The 23152-nt window shown below is 44.7% G+C and overlaps 1 protein-coding gene across 1 annotated transcript in view; it reads left to right on the forward strand.

The window, feature by feature from the left end:
- The window catches only part of MED12L (mediator complex subunit 12L), a 648568-nt gene that overhangs the window by 47303 nt on the left and 578113 nt on the right, over positions 1–23152 (forward strand). The window contains exons 6-8 of the mRNA XM_044291042.1: positions 999–1109; positions 15696–15965; positions 19902–20051. Coding sequence (XP_044146977.1) covers positions 999–1109; positions 15696–15965; positions 19902–20051 — 531 coding nt within the window. The remainder of the gene's footprint in view (positions 1–998; positions 1110–15695; positions 15966–19901; positions 20052–23152) is intronic.

Below are 23152 nucleotides of genomic sequence, written 5' to 3' on the forward strand. Positions count from 1 at the left end.
ATGGGAGTGGGCCGGAGGTCTGGCTGCAGCACGGCAAACATGCACTCCCATGCTGTGGTTTTTGTCCGGCCACCTCTCGGCTTGTTCGCCGTGATGCTGCTGGCCCTCCGGCCCACCCCCATTATAGTAAATGGGGCCGGAGCAGACTTTCGGCGGCGTGGTGGACTAGTCTTAGCATGGATCCAGCAGGTTGTTCCCCCGCCGGACCTTGCTACCGCAAGTGTGAAAGCAGGAATTGATCCTTTTAATTTAGGTTTTGAGATCCTCTGCCGGATCTCAAAACCTGAATTAAAACACAGATGTGAATGTAGCCTTAGGGTGCATTAACACGACCGCATGTTTTTTGTGGTTCGCAAAGCGCGGATCCGCAAAAAATACCGGTGACGTCTGTGTGACACAGTTTTTTTTTTTTTTTTGCGGACCTATTGTAACAATGCTATTCTTGTCCGCAATATTTTCCCCCAATATTTATATCTGGCTCATGTCTGAGGTATATGCCTCTATTCTACATAATAAATATTTCGCATTTTGGTCAAATATGGCCGCGGTCAGTAATACAAACTTAGTGCAGCTGTCATTTCAAGTGTGGGAAAAGTGATTTTTGTGATTTCGTAATACACTGTCTTATGGAGTTACGGAACATTTCATTAGAAAACTGCATGTAAAGTGTTGCATGACAAAAGTCAAAAGCCGCGCGTAAACCCCTAACATAAACTGACATGCAGTGGACTGAAAACCTGCAGCGCAGTTGAGTTTACACTGCGGTTTTCGCAGCACTTGTACTGTAAATTCTGCAGATTTTCTGCACACATTCTGCTGTGTAGACTCCACAGCATTTACACCACACGTGCCTCATACCCTAAACCAGGCTAATCAAAAAATACAGTCTCCCAATTAGCATTTTTCATCAAGCTATCACAAACATGTACCACAAGGGGGCACTGTACATTAGGAAATGGACTGAACAATTGCTGTTTTGCTGATTTATTTTTTTACAGGAAGGTTTGTTAGAAAGACATCAATACTTAACATGGATGCTGGAAGTCTTGGAAAAAGTCCATCCATTGGATGATGAACTTCTGAAAATCCTATTACCCCTTGTTTTGCAGGTATGTGTAACATTACTGACATGTTGTTATCTACTACTAGATTATACGTGAAAAAGACTTTAAATGTGGAGGAGATTTAGAATTATTTGGAGTAACCTGCGGTACAGAATATACGTTTATCACATATAACAGGCTATATGTGAACGAGTGGATGGTTTTCTGGATATAATATTCCATATATTCTTTTCCTGTTCTGGCGCTTTACCTTCCTCTTTTGTGCGGACTCTTAGCACTGCAAACAGATTCACTTGACTTTTTTCGTCACACCATCAATGCAACCAAGGGGACAAGTGACTCAATTAGAGCACCACACATTACACTGATAAGTCTTTATCTAGGCCTTTCAGGAGAACAACAGAGCTGTCATTTTGATATCCCAATTCTATAACTACTATCATCACAGGGATAACCCTTGAGATAATCCTTGATCTCACAACTGATTACCTATAGGAGGTCTTATCATTTGTGTTGAGATAAAGAAGGACAATATTGTGTATTTCATTTTCAATGGCATAGGGCATAATACTGTCGAAATGTAAATAGGAAACAGACAACATAAAAAACTAATGTCTCTGTGCATAGAATCTAAACGGGGGCACAACTAGGTGATCTACCCTTTTTTTTTCTTGCCTTTCACGAGGATCAGGATTAATGGGCTAATAGCCAAACAATTCTGTCCAAAAATTCTGTCTCAATGTGAACTAACCAATAGTTGGTATAGAGGTAGATGAAAGTGTATATCCCTGCACCACAGTCCTCATCCAGCTTGAGCCTCTGTGGTAAATCTGCTGGAGGTCTAGGCAGCCTGTCTAAGCTTACAGCATCTATAGTGAAATCCAAGCACCCCCAACAGACATTGTGACAATAGAAGAAGAAGCAGAAATCACCGGTCTGACCAATCAGTATGGGGTCAGTTAGGCTCCATTCACACATCCGCAACGTGTTTTGCGGAGCCGCGGACCCGCAAACACGGAAAGCGGCAATGTGCGTTCCGCATTTTGCGGACTGCACATTGCCAGAACTAATAGAATATGCCTGTTCTTGTCTGCAATTGCGGACAAGAATAGGACATGTTCTATTTTTTTATGGAATGGAAGTGCGGACCCGGAAGTGCGGATCCGCAATTCCGTGTCCGGGCAGCACATCGTGCTGCCCCATAGGAATGAATGGGTCCGCAATTCTGTTCCTCAAAATGCAGAACGAAATTGTGGACGTGTGAATGGAGCCTTAGGGCTCATGCACACGACAGTATTGTTTTGCGGATCCGTTGTTCCGTTTTTTGTTTCCGTTTCCTTTCTGTTTTTCCATTCCATTTTTCCGTATGCCATAAACAGTATATTGTAATTACATAGAAAAAATTGGGCTAGGCATAACATTTTCAATAGATGGTTCAGCAAAAACGGGACGGATACGGAAGACATACAGATGCATTTCCGTATTTGTTCCATTTTTTTTTGCGGACCCATTGACTTGAATGGAGCCAAGCACCGTGATTTGCGGACAAGAATAGGACATGTTCTATCTTTTCACGGCACGGAAATACTGAAACGGAATGCACACAGAGACACTTCAGTATTTTTTGCTGAACCATTGAAATGAATGGTTCAGTATATGTACCGCATACTGAACTACAAAAACGTCCAGTATACTGAACGCAAAATACTGTGTGTGCATGAGCCCTTATAGTCCCTTGGCTACTCCTAGCTTGTGTTCCTGCACTTGACCTTTGATTTTTTATTCTCAGCTTATAACAACAAAGGCCGAGTTCACATATGGTTTAGTTTTCTGTTCTCCTGATCTGTCAGAAGAACAGAGAAAAAATGGATCCTTTATTTTGAGCATCTGTTGTGATCATTTTGCATCTGTTTTTGTCATTTCCGTTAGAGCTGCACTATTTTAGAAGGGAAGGAGAAAAAGTCCTTCGTAGAGTACTTTTTCTTCCATCTAAAATAATGGATATCTGACAGAAGTGACAAAAATGGGCACAAAATGAGCACAACGGATGCTCAAAAAAAAGGATCTGTATTTCTATTTATTTTTCAGATCAGAAGAGCAGAAAACCAAATGGTGTTGTGAACCCGGCCTAAATTGTTGACCCTTAATTTTGGTATGCTTGCACCTGATGATTTTATACCCGTCTTCACAGCAATCCTACCTGACGACCAGGAACAGATGTTCTATCTTTTTTTGCAGGGCCACGGACATATGGATGTGTACTGTACACAGTGTGCTGTCCACATCTTTTGCTGCCCCATTGAAATAAATGGGTCCACATCCGATCTGCATAAAATACAGATCGGATGGAGACCCAATATATGGTCGGTTGGATTTAGCCTTACAGGAAAGTCTATGTTGCTGATATTGATGTATTAAAAAGGAATAAAAGATGCCCAGCAGTTCATTATTTCCCCAGTGAGGTTGATGCAAGTATAAAGAAATTGCTACAGTTCTGCTGTTTATAACAAATCTAGCTTTGGATAAACTGTTTTTAGTAGGGTGTGCATTAAATATATACCAGTAAGTTGATTTAAACAATAGGTAATCCATTACTTTTAACCACTTAAGGCCTCATGCACACGACAGTTTTTTTTCACGGCCCGCAAAAACGGGGTCCGTGGTCCGTGATCCGTGACCGTTTTTCCGTCCGTGGGTCTTCCTTGATTTTTGGAGGATCCACGGACATGAAAAAAAAGTCGTTTTGGTGTCCGCCTGGCCGTGCGGAGCCAAACGGATCCGTCCTGAATTACAATGCAAGTCAATGGGGACGGATCGTTTGACGTTGACACAATATGGTGCCATTTCAAACGGATCCGTCCCCATTGACTTTCAATGTAAAGTCTGGAGTTCTGTTATACCATCGGATTGGAGTTTTCTCCAATCCGATGGTATATTTTAACTTGTAGCGTCCCCATCACCATGGGAACGCCTCTATGTTAGAATATACTGTCGGATATGAGCTACATCGTGAAACTCATTTCCGACAGTATATTCTAACACAGAGGCGTTCCCATGGTGATGGAGACGCTTCAGGTTAGAATATACAAAAAAACTGTGTACATGACTGTCCCCTGCTGCCTGGCAGGTGCTGCCAGGCAGCAGGGGGCAGACCCCCCCCCCCTGTTTTTAACTCATTGGTGGCCAGTGGGCCCCCCCTCCCCTGTTGTTAACTCGTTGGTGGCCAGTGTGCGCACCCCCCTCCCTCCCTCCCTCTATTGTAATAATAGCATTGGGGCCAGTGTGCGCGCCCCCCCAACCCCCCCCCCCTCCCTCCCTCTATTGTAATAATAGCATTGGGGCCAGTGTGCGTGCCCCCCCAACCCCCCCCCCCCTCCCTCCCTCTATTGTAATAATAGCATTGGGGCCAGTGTGCGCGCCCCCCCAACCCCCCCCCCCTCCCTCCCTCTATTGTAATAATAGCATTGGGGCCAGTGTGCGCCAACCCCCCCAACCCCCCCCCCCTCCCTCCCTCTATTGTAATAATAGCATTGGGGCCAGTGTGCGCGCCCCCCCAACCCCCCCCCCCCCTCCCTCCCTCTATTGTAATAATAGCATTGGGGCCAGTGTGCGCGCCCCCCCAACCCCCCCCCCCTCCCTCCCTCTATTGTAATAATAGCATTGGGGCCAGTGTGCGCCAACCCCCCCAACCCCCCCCCCTCCCTCCCTCTATTGTAATAATAGCATTGGGGCCAGTGTGCGCCAACCCCCCCCCCCCCCCCCCCTCCCCGATCATCGGTGGCAGCGGAGTAGAAGATTCATACTTACCTGGCTGCTGGCTGCTGCGATCTCTGTGTCCGGCCGGGAGCTCCTCCTACTGGTAAGTGACAGGTCTGTGCGGCGCATTGCTGTCACTTACCAGTAGGAGGAGCTCCCGGCCGGACGCAGACATCGCAGCAGCCAGCAGCCAGGTAAGTATGAAAATCTTCTACTCCGCTGCCACCGATGATCGCGGGGGGGGGGGGGGGGGGGGGTGCGCACACTGGCCCCAATGTATTAAAACAATAGAGGGAGGGAGGGGGGGGGGGGGGGCGCGCACACTGGCCCCAATGTATTAAAACAATAGAGGGAGGGAGGGAGGGGGGTGCGCACACTGGCCACCAACGAGTTAACAACAGGGGAGGGGGGGGGCCGCACAATGATATTCAAACTGGGGAGGGGGGGGGGGTCTGCCCCCTGCTGCCTGGCAGCCCTGATCTCTTACAGGGGGATATGATAGTACAATTAACCCCTTCAGGTGCCGCACCTGATGGGGTTAATTGTACTATCATATCCCCCTGTAAGAGATCGGGTGCTGCCAGGCAGCAGGGGGCAGTCTTGTACACAGTTTGTACTGTATTCTAACTAGAAGCGTCCCATCACCATGGGAACGCCTCTGTGTTAGAATATACTGTCGGATCTGAGTTTTCACGAAGTGAAAACTCAGCTCTGAAAAAGCTTTTATGCAGACGGATCTTCGGATCCGTCTGTATGAAACTAAACCTACGGCCACGGTTCACGGACGCGGATGCCAATCTTGTGTGCATCCGTGTTCTTTCACGGACCCATTGACTTGAATGGGCCCGTGAACCGTTGGCCGTGAAAAAAATAGGACAGGTCATATTTTTTTCACGGCCAGGAAACACGGCTCACGGATGCGGCTGCCAAACGGTGCATTTTCCGATTTTTCCACGGACCCATTGAAAGTCAATGGGTCCGTGAAAAAAAACGGAAAACGGCACAACGGCCACGGATGCACACAACGGTCGTGTGCATGAGGCCTCAGGCTGAGTTCACACGAGCGTGACAGATTTGGTCCGGATGCGTTCAGGGTGCGTTCAGTTAAACTCGCACCATTTTGCAAGCAAGTTCAGTCAGTTTTGGCTGCAATTGCGTTTAGTTGTTCAGTTTTTTCCGCGCGGGTGCAATGCGTTTTGATGCGTTTTTCCCGCGCGTGATTAAAAACTGAAGGTTTACAAACAACATCTCCTAGCAACCATCAGTGAAAAACGCATTGCATCCGCACTTGCTTGCAGATGCAATGCGTTATTAACGCAGCCCCATTCACTTCTATGGAGCCAGGGCTGCGTGAAAAACGCAGAATATAGAACATGCTGCGATTTTAAAGCATTGCAGAAGTGATGCATGAAAAAAAATGCTCATGTGCACAGCCCCATTGAAATGAATGGGTCAGGATTCAGTGCAGGTGCAATGCGTTCACCTACTGCATTGCACCCGCGCGGAAATCTCGCCCGTGTGAACTCAGCCTAAAGGGGTTGTCCGAGTTATGAAAAAAAAATAATATAGCACAGAAAATCTGATGGGCAGCAATATATAGCTGAGCTAAGCAAGTTTTATGCAAAAAAAAATATATATATTTCCTAATTTCCCTGGTTCTTTCCTTTTCTGTCCCTTTGTTTACATGCAATTAAAAAATCTCTGCCCCTCCCCCTGCTCTGCTAAGGGAGTGAATACAAGAGCTGCCCTGAGTGACATGTCTGCCTGCTGGGAGACTCAGCAGCATGTTGTATGTGTAGGACTACAAGTCCAAGCTGTATAATGACACTGCTAAGGGAGTGGATACAAGAGCTGCCCTGAGTGACATGTCTGCCTGCTGGGAGACTCTGCATCATGTTGTATGTGTAGAACTACAAGTCCCAGCTGTAGAATGACACTGCTAAGGGAGTGGATACAAGATCTGCCCTGAGTGACATGTCTGCCTTCTGGGAGACTCTGCAGCATGTTGTATGTGTAGGAATACAAGTCCCAGCTGTATAATAACACTGCTAATGGAGTGGATACAAGAGCTGCCCTGAGTGCTGGGAGAATCAACAGCAACTTGTAAGTGTAGAACTACAAGTTCCAGCTGTATAATGACACTGCTAATACACACAGGATCTTCCCCCTACCTTCTTGTGCAATGCTCTCTCTAGTCTGTCAGCTCCTGTGCCCAGAATTGTCACTGCTGCAGCTACCCAGTGTGCAGCTGAAGGGGTTAAGAATCCTAGGAGAGAGGCAGATAAGGGGGGCGTGGCCAGCACAGTGACATCTCTTACAGTCTTGTAAACGACCTTTATCAGAGCAGGGAGAGAAGCTGACATCACAGGTCATGTGACCCTCAGTGAAATCTGAGAAACCAGCCACTGGAGATAAAGTGAGTAAATTGGAAAGCTGTTACATTTGCTTAGTTAGGAACATAGAAAGAACAAAAAAATAACTCGGACAACCCCTTTAAGGACACACGCTGTACATGTACGGCACAGCAAGCATTGCGTTTTTTCACTGCGTCGTACTTGTACATTCATTGCACTGATCAGGCAAGTACAGGAGCTCATTTGATCAAGGCAGGGGCCTGGCTGCTACTGTAAATCACCCCACAAAAAATGAGCCCTCACACGATGCCTTCACCAGAAAAATAAAATTATATATATATATATATATATATATATATATATAATAACAAGAGTCCAGGGCAGCACTCCTAGTAGTGGATGATCGGGTGCCAGTGATGGAAACACCTGACCAAGGTGTACTACACAAAAAAAATGAAGACACCACAGCATATCCGTTGGTGAAAAGTTGTGGACCTTTATTCACCCATGCGACGTTTCAGTCCGCTTACTGGGACCTTTCTCATGCATTTCTTTTTATATATACAGTACAGACCAAAAGTTTGGACACACCTTCTCATTCAAAGAGTTTTCTTTATTTTCATGACTATGAAAATTGTAGATTCACACTGAAGACATCAAAACTATGAATTAACACATGTGGAATTATATACATAACAAAAACGTGTGAAACAACTGAAAATATGTCATATTCTAGGTTCTTCAAAGTAGCCACCTTTTGCTTTGATTACTGCTTTGCACACTCTTGGCATTCTCTTGATGAGCTTCAAGAGGTAGTCACCTGAAATGGTCTTCCAACAGTCTTCAAGGAGTTCCCAGAGATGCTTAGCACTTGTTGGCCCTTTTGCCTTCACTCTGCGGTCCAGCTCACCCCAAACCATCTCTATTGGGTTCAGGTCCGGTGACTGTGGAGGCCAGGTCATCTGGCGCAGCACCCCATCACTCTCCTTCATGGTCAAATAGCCCTTACACAGCCTGGAGGTGTGTTTGGGGTCATTGTCCTGTTGAAAAATAAATGATGATCCAACTAAATGCAAACTGGATGGAATAGCATGCCGCTGCAAGATGCTGTGGTAGCCATGCTGGTTTAGTATGCCTTCAATTTTGAATAAATCCCCAACAGTGTCACCAGCAAAGCACTCCCACACCATCACATCTCCTCCTCCATGCTTCACGGTGGGAACCAGGCATGTAGAGTCCATCCGTTCACCTTTTCTGCGTCACACAAAGACACAGTGGTTGGAACCAAAGATCTCAAATTTGGACTCATCAGACCAAAGCACAGATTTCCACTGGTCTAATGTCCATTCCTTGTGTTCTTTAGCCCAAACAAGTCTCTTCTGCTTGTTGCCTGGCCTTAGCAGTGGTTTCCTAGCAGATATTCTACCATGAAGGCCTGATTCACACAGTCTCCTCTTAACAGTTGTTCTAGAGATGTGTCTGCTGCTAGAACTCTGTGTGGCATTGACCTGGTCTCTAATCTGAGCTGCTGTTAACCTGTGATTTCTGAGACTGGTGACTCGGATGAACTTATCCTCCGCAGCAGAGGTGACTCTTGGTCTTCCTTTCCTGGGGCGGTCTGCATGTGTGCCAGTTTCTTTGTAGCGCTTGATGGTTTTTGTGACTGCACTTGGGGACACTTTCAAAGTTTTCCCAATTTTTCGGACTGACTGACCTTCATTTCTTAAAGTAATGATGGCCACTTGTTTTTCTTTACTTAGCTGCTTTTTTCTTGCCATAATACAAATTTTAACAGTCTATTCAGTAGGACTATCAGCTGTGTATCCACCTGACTTCTCCACAACGCAACTGATGGTCCCAACCCCATTTATAAGGCAAGAAATCCCACTTATTAAACCTGACAGGGCACACCTGTGAAGTGAAAACCATTTCAGGTGACTACCTCTTGAAGCTCATCAAGAGAATGCCAAGAGTGTGCAAAGCAGTAATCAAAGCAAAAGGTGGCTACTTTGAAGAACCTAGAATATGAAATTTTTTCAGTTGTTTCACACATTTTTGTTATGTATATAATTCCACATGTGCTAATTCATTTTGATGCCTTCAGTGTGAATCTACAATTTTCATAGTCATGAAAATAAAGAAAACTCTTTGAATGAGAAGGTGTGTCCAAACTTTTGGTCTGTACTGTATATATATATATATATATATATATGTTGGTAAGGCTGATTAGTCAGCCTGCATTTGTGGGAGGGGCGGAGTCTCTTCAAATACGAGCCACACCCTCACTCACAGGTGTGTGTTTTCAGGTGCTTGCCAGCTTATGTTATTAATTTTAGTTAATGTCCGTTATTATCTCCATTTTCTGTCACGTTTCCCTTAGTCTTTTCAGGTCATGCAGTTGAACTATTGGGGTCACCTTCCACGTCGGTCAGGTCTCGTTCCTAACGATATTTCGCCTTGCATGTTATTCAGGCCACGTAGTTTATCTTGGGTATCGCCTGCCACATCGGTCAGGCTCATGGTTTAATTCACGTGCACCTTATTCATGTCACTTTTCATAGTTATAATTCTTAAAAAAAAAAAAAAAAATCGGCCCCATGGCTTCGGGGGCCCTACGACTGCTTCGGCCCCATGGCTTCGGGAGCCCGACGACTGCTTCGGCCCCATGGCTTCGGGGGCCCGACGACTGCTTCGGCCCCATGGCTTGGGGGCCCGACGACTGCTTCGGCCCCATGGCTTCGGGGGCCCGACGACTGCTTCGGCCCCATGGCTTCGGGGGCCCGACAACTGCTTCGGCCCCATGGATTCGGGGGCCCGACGACTGCTTCGGCCCCATGGCTTCGGGGGCCCGACGACTGCTTCGGCCCCATGGCTTCGGGGGCCCGACGACTGCTTCGGCCCCATGGCTTCGGGGGCCCGACAACTGCTTCGGCCCCATGGATTCGGGGGCCCGACGACTGCTTCGGCCCCATGGCTTCGGGGGCCCGACGACTGCTTCGGCCCCATGGCTTCGGGGGCCCGACGACTGTTTTCAAACCTGCTGGGCTGATTGCCTGGTTGGTTGTCCATCTGTGCATCTAGGCTGATTTGGCCCCTATGTATCGCACACATACCTGCTTCCCTAATTTCCTAATAATCCATGTTGATCGCTCCATGTTGATCCATGGCTTCGGGGGCCCGATGACCTGCTTCAGCCCCATGGCTTCGGGGGCCCGACGACCCGCTTCGGCCCCATGGCTTCGGGGGCCCGACGACCTGCTTCGGCCCCATGGCTTCGGGGGCCCGACGACCTGCTTCGGCCCCATGGCTTCGGGGGCCCGACGACCTGCTTCGGCCCCATGGCTTCGGGGGCCCGATGACCTGCTTCGGCCCCTTGGCTTCGGGGCCCAATGACTGTTTTCAGTACTGCTGGGCTGATTGCCTGGTTGGTTGTCCATCTGTGCATCTAGGCTGGCCCCTATGTATCGCATACATACCTGCTTCCCTAATTTCCTAATAATCCATGTTGATCGCTCCATGTTGATCCATGGCTTCGGGGGCCCGACGACTGCTTCGGCCCCATGGCTTCGGGGGCCCGACGACTGCTTCGGCCCCATGGCTTCGGGGGCCCGACGACTGCTTCAGCCCCATGGCTTCGGGGGCCCAACGACTGCTTCGGCCCCATGGCTTCGGGGGCCCGACGACTGTTTTCAAACCTGCTGGGCTGATTGCCTGGTTGGTTGTCCATCTGTGCATCTAGGCTGATTTGGCCTAGATGCACAGATACATACCTGCTTCCCTAATTTCCTAAGAATCCATGTTGATCGCTCATTTTATGTTTTGACCGCAAACTGGTCCGGTTCGCCCTACAGCATAATTGTCATGTCTTACGCAGATATTTAGTCTTTCTTTAATTGCTCATGCTTTTGTTCAGGTCCTGCCAGAGGAGGAACAAGTAGGGCAATTCGCTCTAGCATTTCAGTCTCTGATTGTAGTCGATCATATCTTGTCAACCAGGTCCCCGCGCAAAGTCTTTGCCTTTTTACCACGACCAGGAATTCATTTTCGCCAGTAGCTTCATTGCATTGCATTCCCTCACTCATGGGAGGGCATAAACAGAATCTTGTATATTATGGCTTTATAGCTTCTTGCCGCACTAACCTCCGACTCCCTACAACCACGTTGAATTGGATTTTGGACAAGGTCCAGCATTTTCTCACGGTAGAAGATTCAGATAGTAGGTCGGTCTTCATGTCTCAAGCGTAAAAACAATTCTCAGGGGCGCACAGTAGAACAAAGCGCGGATAGCTGTTGTCTGGGTAACTATTCAAGGATTCTCTTCCTATCTACATGGTTCTTTTTGGCCCTCATTCCTGCATAGTCTAGGCAGTTAGGTTTTGGTCCCACGATCTCCTGACGCTAGGGCATCGCCAGTACTCGCACTAGAACCAAACTTTACAAGTTTCAGTTGGTTTTATGATCCATTTCACAACGTATTCTCGGTCCTCCATTCCGCTTTGGTGCAGTATCCGCAATATTGAGCATCATGTCTCTGGCCTTGTCATCCACAAGATGGGTTGTAGGTTTCCTACTGGTCTTGCCTCACATACCCCGAATTTTCACTCTAGATCCCGGATACCTTGCAGTTGGCTTGGGGATTAGTTTGTACATGCCATTCAAATTCCTTTTCTACCCTACTTGGCTTGGTTTTTGCCCACTTATAGGCCTACCCACGATCATGGCTTAGGGCACACAACAAGCCATTTAGTCAGGTCAGCTAAGACACGCCGAGCTGGGTTAGGTTGTTCCCGTTGTTTTCTCCATAGGGTTCTTCGGATACCTCTTGGCCGTAGCCATGACCACAAGTTGGTAAGGCTGATTAGTCAGCCTGCATTTGTGGGAGGGGCGGAGGCTCTTCAAATACGAGCCACACCCTCACTCACAGGTGTGTGTTTTCAGGTGCCCCACCCTCCCTCCCTTATCTTCTCATTTCCACAGGGTATGCCCACTTATAGGCCTACCCACGATCATGGCTTAGGGCACACAACAAGCCATTTAGTCAGGTCAGCTAAGACACGCCTAGCTGGGTTAGGTTGTTCCCGTTGTTTTCTCCCTAGGGTTCTTCGGATACCTCTTGGCCGTAGCCATGACCACAAATATATATATATATTTATAAATATGGCTGCCAGAAAGTGACAACACAAAAGTAAAACAAAAACAGTATAAAATGAATATCTCTGTAATCATCTCCAATCATCTCAATGAAGCGTCCACAATGCTTAAGTCCCACATCCTCTTACTGTTTACCAAACACAAGCAGTGTATAATGCAATGGAAAAATCAATCAGGCCAGCAAAGGAAGGAATATGGATAATCACAATACATTAGTAAGTGCCTGATATTAACTTGCTCTAAATGATAAATGTCATTTGCTGAAGTCAGACAACCCCTTTAAGTATTGTGGTGTACAGTGCATATCTCTGTTTATGCATTTATATGGTCTTCAAAACTTCCTTTTTGGCTAGTTTCACACTAGCGGCAGGAGACTCCGTCAGGCTGTTTCGGCCGGGTGAACAGCCTGTCGGATCCGTCCTGCCGCTGGTTCACGTGTGCCCCTGGACTGCTGCTCCGTCCCCATTGACTATAATGGGGCGGGGGCGGAGTACCGACGGCGGCACAGCGAGAGCCAGTCGGACTAAAAGTACTGCAAATGTCCCCTGCCGCTAATGTGAAAGTACCCTTAAAGTTCATTGGATGGAGTTGATGGATGTTTACAGAGGGTGTTTGGATTTCTCTTATTTGTTGCTTGGTAGGAATGCCTATCTTTTTTACTGGAAGTGATGTTATTTCATCAGTTTCCAAGTTCTTTGTAATTACTCAGTTAATGGGAATGACTCTAATAATAACCATGACCCTCATGACTCATGACTGACCATTATGAAAAGTCACTGATTGACCATAATTTTAATATCGTTCTAGTTGTTGTCCTCCAAAGGGCCAGTGCAGGTTTTTAGTAAATCCCTAGAAGGGGCTGAAACTTACATTAAACCTATAGACCAACATTTAATATTGTGACTGCACCTGAATTAGGGCTTGTGATGCACCAACATCTGGCGATTTTTTGACATGAAACAATAATAATCTATTAGGTCTTGCGTAGTGGGGACACTGGCTTAACTGGAAAGAGGCATGCCTTAGCTTGAAAAATGCATGACATGAGGTGCAACATTTCTCATCAAAATTTTGGTCCTAAGTTCTGTTACAAAGTGAGGCAACTAACAGGTGGTATAAAGTTAGAGAAAAATGTCTAACCATGCAAGAAAACATATCTTCCAGACTGAGCCAACATGATAAATATGGCAGATCTTTTGACTGCTCATCTGAGTTTATGTCATCTACATTTTAGACAGGATTAGTAAATCCACCCTATAGTGTATGTGATATTGTCAGCCTCCTGGAACACTATAACTTATTAATCTTTTGGATTCTTAGAAAACCTGGCACACATATTGGTATCCTACATTATTTCTTGTCTGCCCGTCTATTTTATGAATTTACTATCTTGATCTGTGCCAAGAGTCTACAAACAGTTGTGAAGATTTATTGCTGAACAGATGAGTTTCTCACTTCTTGGCTTCAAAACATGTTCTGTAGATCAAATAAGGGAAGACATGTGTTTCCTATCATATAACTGCATATTTTATTTTCTGTTTAAAAGGAGATTTTACTATTTCATTATTTATTGTATTATTGTAAAATATTGCACATTAGAGACTTTGTTATTTTTGTAGGTAGCAAGTTTCTTATATCTTATACTCCAGTTATAGTCAGGATTATTGATACAAATGCCAAGATACACAAAAAATGGTAATAATAAAAACGTATCCCAGAAAAATACAAAACACCCGTATGTACATGATGCCATAAAGCTATTGTGAACAGCATTTTGATGCATGAGTGAAAATGAGCAGAAATACGCAGGCATAGCTGGTAAGATTCCCCCAGTTTACACATTTCCCAGGAGACCATCTATTTATTTTGTGTCCTGGAACCTAACCTTCAGGCTTCCAATATTGATGACCTATTCTCAAGATAGGTCTTTAATATCTGTGAGAGTCCGACATCCAGCACCCCCATCGATTGACTTTAGTGGGAGCTGAGGCGCAGTAACCCAGCGTGGGCACTACACTTTGAATGGAAACATGGTTCATTCTCCATTCACGGTCTAGTTCCTGGACCAGAGGCTGATTGGTTTGTGCTCTCACTGATAGGATATTAAAGGGGTTGTCTGTTTTTTCTACTGATGACCTATCCTCAGGATAGGTCATCTATATAAGATTGGTGGGGGCCGACCCCCGACACCCCCGTCAAGCAGCTGTTTGAAGAGAAGGCAGTGCTCGTACGAGCACTGCCTTCTTTTCACTGTTTAACTGCTCGCCGCAGCAATCTCAGCAGTGGGCAGGTGTAATTAGAACTATGGCATCCCCATTCACTTCTATGGGGCGTCTTCATCCCATTCACTCGAACAGGACAGAGCCGTCCCATAGAAGTGAATGGGGATGTGATGGGAGTTGTAATTATATCTGGAGGATGTCCTCAATGGAAAAAAGCAGACAACTCCTTTAATGACCTCTCTGAGGATAGGTCATCAATATTGAGAGCCTGGAAAACCACTTTATTGTCTGCTGATTAAGTGTGCCAGATCATGTTATCCAGTGCTTTGGGATCCTAGGCCTAACTTCTCCTTGGTTTAGTGCCCTTTTGGTGCCCAGTCATTTGTTACCCATGTCTGCAACATTAAGTACCTTGCTGTCTGAGTTGTTGTATAGCAAGATATTTTAGTGGTTCTTTCCCCTGTAATTCCTTGTAATGTAGTTGGTTAGTGGTACCTGGCCATCTGGCATTCCTGAAGTCTGAAGTAACGGTACATGTGTACTGCAGACTGAAGACCTTTGGGAGGGACTACGAGGCTAGAAAACATCTAGCTATGTAACAAAGAGCTTGGCTCAATTCAGGACACAAGGGTAAGGCCCCCTGCACACGAACGTGTGCTTCCCGTTGCCGTTTTGCAAACCGCATTTGCGGATACGCAATTCACAGGTGGCGTTCCGTGGGCATTCCGCATCACGGATGCGCACCCATTCACTTGAATGGGTCCGCAAATCTGGAGATGCGGAATGGTACGGAACGGAAGCACGGAACTGAACCCTACGGAAGCACTATGGAGTGCTTCCGTGGGGTTTTGTCCCGTACTTCCGTTCTGCAAAAAGATAGAACATGTCCTATCTTTTTGCGGAACGGCCAGATCGCGGACCCATTCAAGTGAATGGGTCAGCGATCCGCTGTGGCTGCCCCACGGACTGTGTTCGTGCATTCGCAGCACGACCACGGGGTGCACACCTGAGTACCTTCTAACGTTGTTAAGAAAAAGTTTACTGGCAGTGCCCTCAGACCCTAAATTCAACTTTTTCAAATATTTCTGCAGCAAACAACTACTGACAATAAAATACATTAACATTAATGTTTTTCTCTATTCTTTCAGCACTCCGAAGAATTTGTACAATCTGCGTACTTGTCACGGCGCCTTGCCTATTTCTGCTCCAGGCGCCTTTCTGCACTGCTGAGTGATTGTGCGAGTTCTGCCAATGCGCATGCCCCCGTTGTAATGATGGGCACAAACAATCCTCCAATATCTGCTCCGAGTCCGAGTACTACGGGACCAGTCGTCAATTCTGCCCATCTGCCCTGTGCTGATTTTCAGACATGTCCCCAACACCGCCCATTAGTATATGGTCTTAGCTGCATGCTACAAGTAGGTGAAACTTTCTTAAATGCTGTGTGTTGTCATGTTGTGTATATCAATGATGAGACTACATGAATCAGTCGATGTGCAGTGGTATTCCATTCACATGCTTCTTGCAGTGGAGTGTCATGCTGTTTGTCATCCACAGATGTTGCTTCTGTAAACGCAAGATCCTAAATTAGCAGGACTGGCTGTTAGAAAGTCCTTGGGGAATACTATACTTTATTTCCAGAAAGAAAGCGGCATACAGAATAGTAATAGTGTTTATTTTATGTTTTCATGTGAATACTTACAGCCCTACAGCTATGTAAATATGTACAGACGTAACCTGCGCTGTCTTTATTTATCTACTTCATTTTTGGGGAATTAATGTGAACATTTCTATATAAAAACCTTACGGGAAGAAACAAGAAGCTTATTTATCAAATGGAAATCTCAAAATGTCATGTTATGTTCATAGGGGCATGTTCACACACCGCAGAGTTGTTGCAAAAATTAGAAAATTCATACACACAATGTGGTGGTCGTTTCTGCATGGATTTTGCAAACCCTATTAGGATATGAAACAGTCACAAAAGTTTCTGCAACAAATCTGCCACATGTGAACACCCTGGGGCTACACTGCAACTTCAGTAGCTCTCCACAAAGACGGCATGGCAGCGTTAGTAATGTGGATGTGTTACGTAGCATCTGCATTCTAATGGTCACAAAACAAATCCAAATCCTGCAACTCATTTCAGTCCCAAATTGCACCCTAATGCTACGGCAAGCCACACAAATTGCAAATTATTTTCACTCTTGACTTGTATGTGGCCTCATGATGCTTGAAGTCACCTAGCCTTAGGCCCCTTTTTACATGAGCGAGTTTTCCGCGCGGGTGCAATGCGAGAGGTGAACGCATTGCACCCGCACTGAATCCTGACCCATTCACTTCAATGGGGCTGTGCACATGAGCAATGTTTTTCACGCATCACTGTGAATCGCAGCATGTTCTGTATTCTGCGTTTTTCACGCAACACAGGCCCCATAGAAGTGATGGTTGCTAAGGAGATGATGTAATTAAATAGGGATGAGGCCCATTCACTTTATTATTTTCCATTATAACATGGTTATAATGGAAAATAATAGCATTCTTTAATACAGAATGCTAAGTAAAATAAAGTTAAAAAAAGAATTAAAAAAATGACTCACCTCATCCACTTGATTGCACAGCCGTTATCGTCTTCTTTCTTTCTTCTTGCAGGACCTGCGCTGACGTCCCCACGTGGTGAGCGCGATGACGTCACCGCAGGCCCTGCAAGAAGAAGAAAGAAGACTATAATGGCTGCGCGATCAAGTGGATGAGGTGAGTAATTTTTTATTTATTTTTTTACTTCAAGGGACATTTTACTTTGCATTCTGTATTAAAGAATGCTATTATTTTCCCTTATAACCATGTTATAATGGAAAATAATAAAATCTACGGAACACCTAACCAAAACCTGAACTTCAGTGAAGAAGTCCAGGTTCAGGTACCACATTCAGTTTTATCACACGCGTGCAAAACGCATTAAAACGCTTTGCACTCGCACGGAAAAAACTGAACAACGCAATCGCAGACAAAACTGACTGAAATTGCGTGCGCACTCGCGCGGGTTTCCCGCAATGCACGCGCAACGCATCCGGACCAAATCCCTGACGACCGGGTGCAAGGGGCCTTAGTGTTCCTACTTTGTGAATACTCCTACTAAACAGTGTGGGTAATCACAAAAAGAACAATTTGTTTGTACGTACGTTTGTGAAGCTACTGATATCTCACATCAAGGTCAGAACATAACAATATTTTCCTCTAAACCATTAGTTAGTTTGGCCTCGTTTATGAGTTCAACCTGTGTTTTGAGGCTGTTTTCTCATTGACTTTGCACTTTCATGAACGTCCCAGCAATGAAATAAGTATTAGATTATCTCTCCAGAACCTCTGAGTAGGTGTGTAGTGAAGGTTCATTTTGGAATGGAAAAAATCCAATTCTCACAATCCTGGAAAACATCTGTGACCGCTCTGTAAACGACACCAATTCGCATCTAAACACATTTCTGTTTTCTTCTATGTATATTTTTAGAGAGGAGTGGAATGACTGAGGTGGTTATAGAATAAAGTACAACTTCCTAGGAAAGTGTGTAGAACCACAAAAGTCACAGTGTGGCTTGGGAGCTGCCTGTGCTTATGAGCCTCTTGACCATTGTGAATGACTATCAAATCCCATGACTCTTACTTAGGCCTCATGTACATGGCCGTTGTGTGCCTGTGACCGTATTGCGGCCCACAATACACGGGCAGCGGCTCACTTGAATGGTTCCGCAATCATGGAGATGCGGAACGGAAGCACGGTTTGGAACCCCGCGGAAGCACTACGGAGTGCTTCCGTGGTGTATCTGGCCGTGCCTCCACACTTGTTCAGTTTTTTTTGCGGTGCGGATGGATCACAGACCCATTCAAGTTTAATGGGTCTCGATCCATCCCGGCCGCCGCACGGACGTTGCCCGTGCATTGGGGACCACAAATTGCGGTCCCCAATGTACATAACCGATGCACAATGGCCGTGTGCATGAGGCCTTAACCCAGATTTACTGCAATTTCCACTTCTATTGTGCTGATGATAGAATGATAGATATATTCAATGATGACTTTAGGCTGCATAGATTTAAATTTTCCTGAAAATCGAGTCCATTCATCTAAAGTCAATAGAGGAATAATAATAATAAACATTTATGAAGGTAGTTGTAATTTTATCATGTATTTCTTTTACCTTTATTATTCATATCTTGCATTCTGGGCTGTGTCCAAGTCCCTGCAGCTCTTTCTTATTTCCTATCATGTTATATCCATGGGGATGTCAAATCAGCAACAGGGGCAGTGATGGGGAGTGTTTATGTAACTTGATGGGTGGGAGGAGCTATAAACTAGCTGGGTGTTGTTAGGGGCGGTGCTGGAGGCGTGGCAGAGGAAGGAGAAGGGTTTGGTTGGATACAGCCACAGGAAGTGGTACATACAGGATGTAATGAAACTAGAGTAATTTGTTATATATATAAAAAAAACATGGGGAAAATGTAATGTATATGAGTTAACCAACTACATGAGCATATCTGGTAAAGCTACAGTAATCATGGAAAATCCCTTTAAAGGGGTTCTCTAGGAACAATTTCAAATGGCCACCAGTGGCCTGTCCTGAATCAAGACTGGTTACCTCTACTTGCAGAGCTGCCATGGAGGGGAGGTGGGGGGGGGGGGGATCTCGCTACACATTGCGCATATACCACACATTGGTGAGAGTTCTTCTCAGGCTGCTCAGCTATGATGGCATTTCGTTACCATCTATTATAGATAAATGTAATGAGGCCCCACCTCCTCACCCCCCAAAGGCAAGTGGAGGTAACCAGTCCTATTCACATTCTAGGGCAGGTTTTTTGCGGCAATTTTAAACAATTCTTGGAGAACCCCTTTATAGTCTACATGTTTTAAATATTTTCTACTTAAGGCTTTTTACATGGACTGGTTATTGGCCAGAAGGAAGTTAATTCATGACCACTGTGTAAAAGGTCCACCAGCTAACAAACAAGTGGATCTTTTATGCCACCATAGAAATTATGTTTTGTCAACCTGTCAACCGAGGAAGTGCTGCTGACGATAATGTAAATTAACATCTGCTTAAATGAACAAATTGTTCGTGCAGTTGTTCATTTGGGCAATTATCTGCCTTTCTGAAGGTTGACTTGCTATTTAATCAATCTTGTTAAACCCCATGTTAAAGGGCCCCTAACTGTAAATATTTATGTGGGTAAAAGGGACTGTACTTTTTGGATATGATCAATGCTTTCACTGCTTTTTATACAATGTAAACAACAAAACTATAATGTATGGTAAATACTCAGTTACAAGGTATTTCATTGCTACATTACTTTCTGCAGACTATCACTCTTTGCTGTCCAAGTGCCTTGGTGTGGAACTATTCCACAAATGAAAGTAAAAATACAAATCCAGGTTCTCCACTGGATCTTCTTCAGGTTGCCCCATCAAGCCTGCCTATGCCTGGTGGAAACTCACTGTTTAATCAACAGGTATGCCTCACTGTTAGAAATGGAATCATTTCCTAGGGTTGTCTTCTAGACCCTTTGTTCACACTACTAAACAGAATGCCTCCTCGTTCTATAAAGTGGTGAATGGTTCAGCAGTACTCACAGAGTTTCCTGTACACAACAATTCTCTAAGCAGACTGATTTAGAAAAAAAAAAATATTTTGCTGTATATTGAATTAATGATAATTTTGCACTATTGTTTGAGGGATTACGGAGGTTCTCCAGGACTAGAAAAAGATGGATGCTTTCTGCTAAAAACAGCCCCAAACCTGTTCACTTCAAGGAAGTTTAGTTGCAATACCAGGAACAACCCATGGACAGGTTTGGGATTGTCTAGACATGTTTTTCTAATCCTGGAAACACCCTTTGAATTGCTCTAAAACTTAGTACCATACCCATAATTAAAGAATTGACCGTTTTTGCCAGTCAGGTTCACATAACAATCTGATATCCCTTTGCTGGAGCCCATTGGAATATCCAGAATTCTTCCAAAGCCATATTATCACAATTTTTGAAATCACATATTAACATCTCATATCTGTGTGTGTGTGGTGTGTATATATTGCTGTATATTTGCTGTATTATTGCCAGATAGCTTGCACCTGCGATTTGTCTCAGGAGGTGCTGTTCCGTTTTTTGCATATATATATATACAGTTAAAACCATGCATGTTTTTCTCAATATCTGGCATGAAATCAGAATAAACCTCTCTTGTAAGGATACACCATTGAATCTAATAAAGCAGGAACTTACCAGGTATATATTATACTTTATATTGCACACTGGAGATTTGCACCCTCATTGATTGTACTTGCCTTCTTTGCATCCTCTAAGCACAGACAGCGATCGCTACGGATTGCCCATTTCTGGCCTCTATTTAGTCATCTGCACCCTCTCCTTTTACCCCCTTATACTCATTTATACATCCAAGAAAAAGAGGGAGATAGCGGTCGGGTTTGCCACTCCAGCGCTTGTGTCTCACGTCACCTTCGGGTGATATAACTACTACTTACATCGCTAATGTCAGCCAGCTTAATACCCATTTTTCAGGTGACAGAAACCCTTTAAAACATTCTCCCTCTCATTATTCTGGCATTTGGCAAATAATAATAATTATGGTAATCCTAATTGACCAAAAACAGGAAAGGTTTATTCAGATTTCATGTCGGTTATTGAGAAAAACATGCATATGTGTCTCTTTATATAGTGTATGTAAACTTCTGGTTTCAACTGTGTGTGTGTACATACATACATTTTTTTTTTTTTAAATGGGTCAATGGCTTTCGAAAATAATTTTTTTCCCATCACTCCATGTATTCTGCTTCATGTCCTGGCTCTTTACTTCCTCTTTGTTTGGGATTTTATTTATAGGGATTATATTTTATAGGGAATGTTCACACGTAGTATTTTGCCTTGGAATATATTATTTTCTTGCTGGTTTGTGCTTCCCGTACATTTTAATTGGAGGCAGTGCTGAGGATCGAGGAGCAGTGGCTTTAAACTGCGGCCTCTGTGACCTTGGAAAAAATGGCCCCCTAGCACAGCAAACTGACTCATTTGACTTTCTCACTGTGGCCAGAGAGGATAAGGGATGAGTAACTCACACATTATACTGATAAGCGCAACGCTCTTCTGTGGACATATTTAGCTAGCCTATCAAGAGAACAATAGAACTGTTGTCATACTCTCATCCTAATTCAATAATCTACTATTATACAAACCGATAACCTCTTCCCCTCACAGCACTAGTAAACTTACAGTGAATTAACTATCTGTATAGGAGTTTGACCTGTGTGCTGACTGCTACGGAAGGACAATATCTTGTACAAACCGGATTCCCAAAAAGTTGGGACACTAAACAAATTGTGAATAAAAACTGAATGCAATGATGTGGAGATGGCAAATGTCAATATTTTATTTGTAATAGAGCGTTTAATCCGAGTAAATGTATCATTTTAAAGGGAAATACGTTGATTCAAATTTTTACGGTGTCAACAAATCCCCCAAAAGTTGGGACAAGTAGCAATAAGAGGCTGGAAAAAGTAAATTTGAGCATAACGAAGAGCTGGAAGACCAATTAACACTAATTAGGTCAATTGGCAACATGATTGGGTATAAAAAGAGCTTCTCAGAGTGGCAGTGTCTCTCAGAAGCCAAGATGGGTAGAGGATCACCAATTCCCACAATGTTGCCCAGAAAGATAGTGGAGCAATATCAGAAAGATGTTACCTAGCGAAAAATTGCAAAGACTTTGCATCTATCATCATCAACTGTGCATAACATCATCCGAAGATTCAGAGAAACTGGAACAATCTCTGTGCGTAAGGGTCAAGGCCGTAAAACCATACTGGATGCCCGTGATCTCCGGGCCCTTAAACGACACTGCACCACAAACAGGAATGCTACTGTAAAGGAAATCACAGAATGGGCTCAGGAATACTTCCAGAAACCATTGTCAGTGAACACAATCCCCCGTGCCATCCGCCGTTACCAGCTGAAACTCTACAGTGCAAAGAAGAAGCCATTTCTAAGCAAGATCCACAAGCTCAGGCGTTTTCACTGGGCCAGGGATCATTTAAAATGGAGTGTGGCAAAATGGAAGACTGTTCTGTGGTCAGACGAGTCACGATTCAAAGTTCTTTTTGGAAATCTGGGACGCCATGTCATCCGGACCAAAGAGGACAAGGACAGCCCAAGTTGTTATCAACGCTCAGTTCAGAAGCCTGCATCTCTGATGGTATGGGGTTGCATGAGTGCGTGTGGCATGGGCAGCTTGCATGTCTGGAAAGGCACCATCAATGCAGAAAAATATATTCAGGTTCTAGAACAACATATGCTCCCATCCAGACGTCATCTCTTTCAGGGAAGACCCTGCATTTTTCAACAAGATAATGCCAGACCACATTCTGTATCAATCACAACATCATGGCTGCGTAGGAGAAGGATCCGGGTACTGAAATGGCCAGTCTGCAGTCCAGATCTTTCACCTATAGAGAACATTTGGCGTATCATAAAGAGGAAGGTGCAACAAAGAAGGCCCAAGACGATTGAACAGTTAGAGGCCTGTATTAGACAAGAATGGG

The sequence above is a fragment of the Bufo gargarizans genome, chromosome 4, assembly GCF_014858855.1.
Source record: "Bufo gargarizans isolate SCDJY-AF-19 chromosome 4, ASM1485885v1, whole genome shotgun sequence".
NCBI classification, from domain to species: domain Eukaryota; kingdom Metazoa; phylum Chordata; class Amphibia; order Anura; family Bufonidae; genus Bufo; species Bufo gargarizans.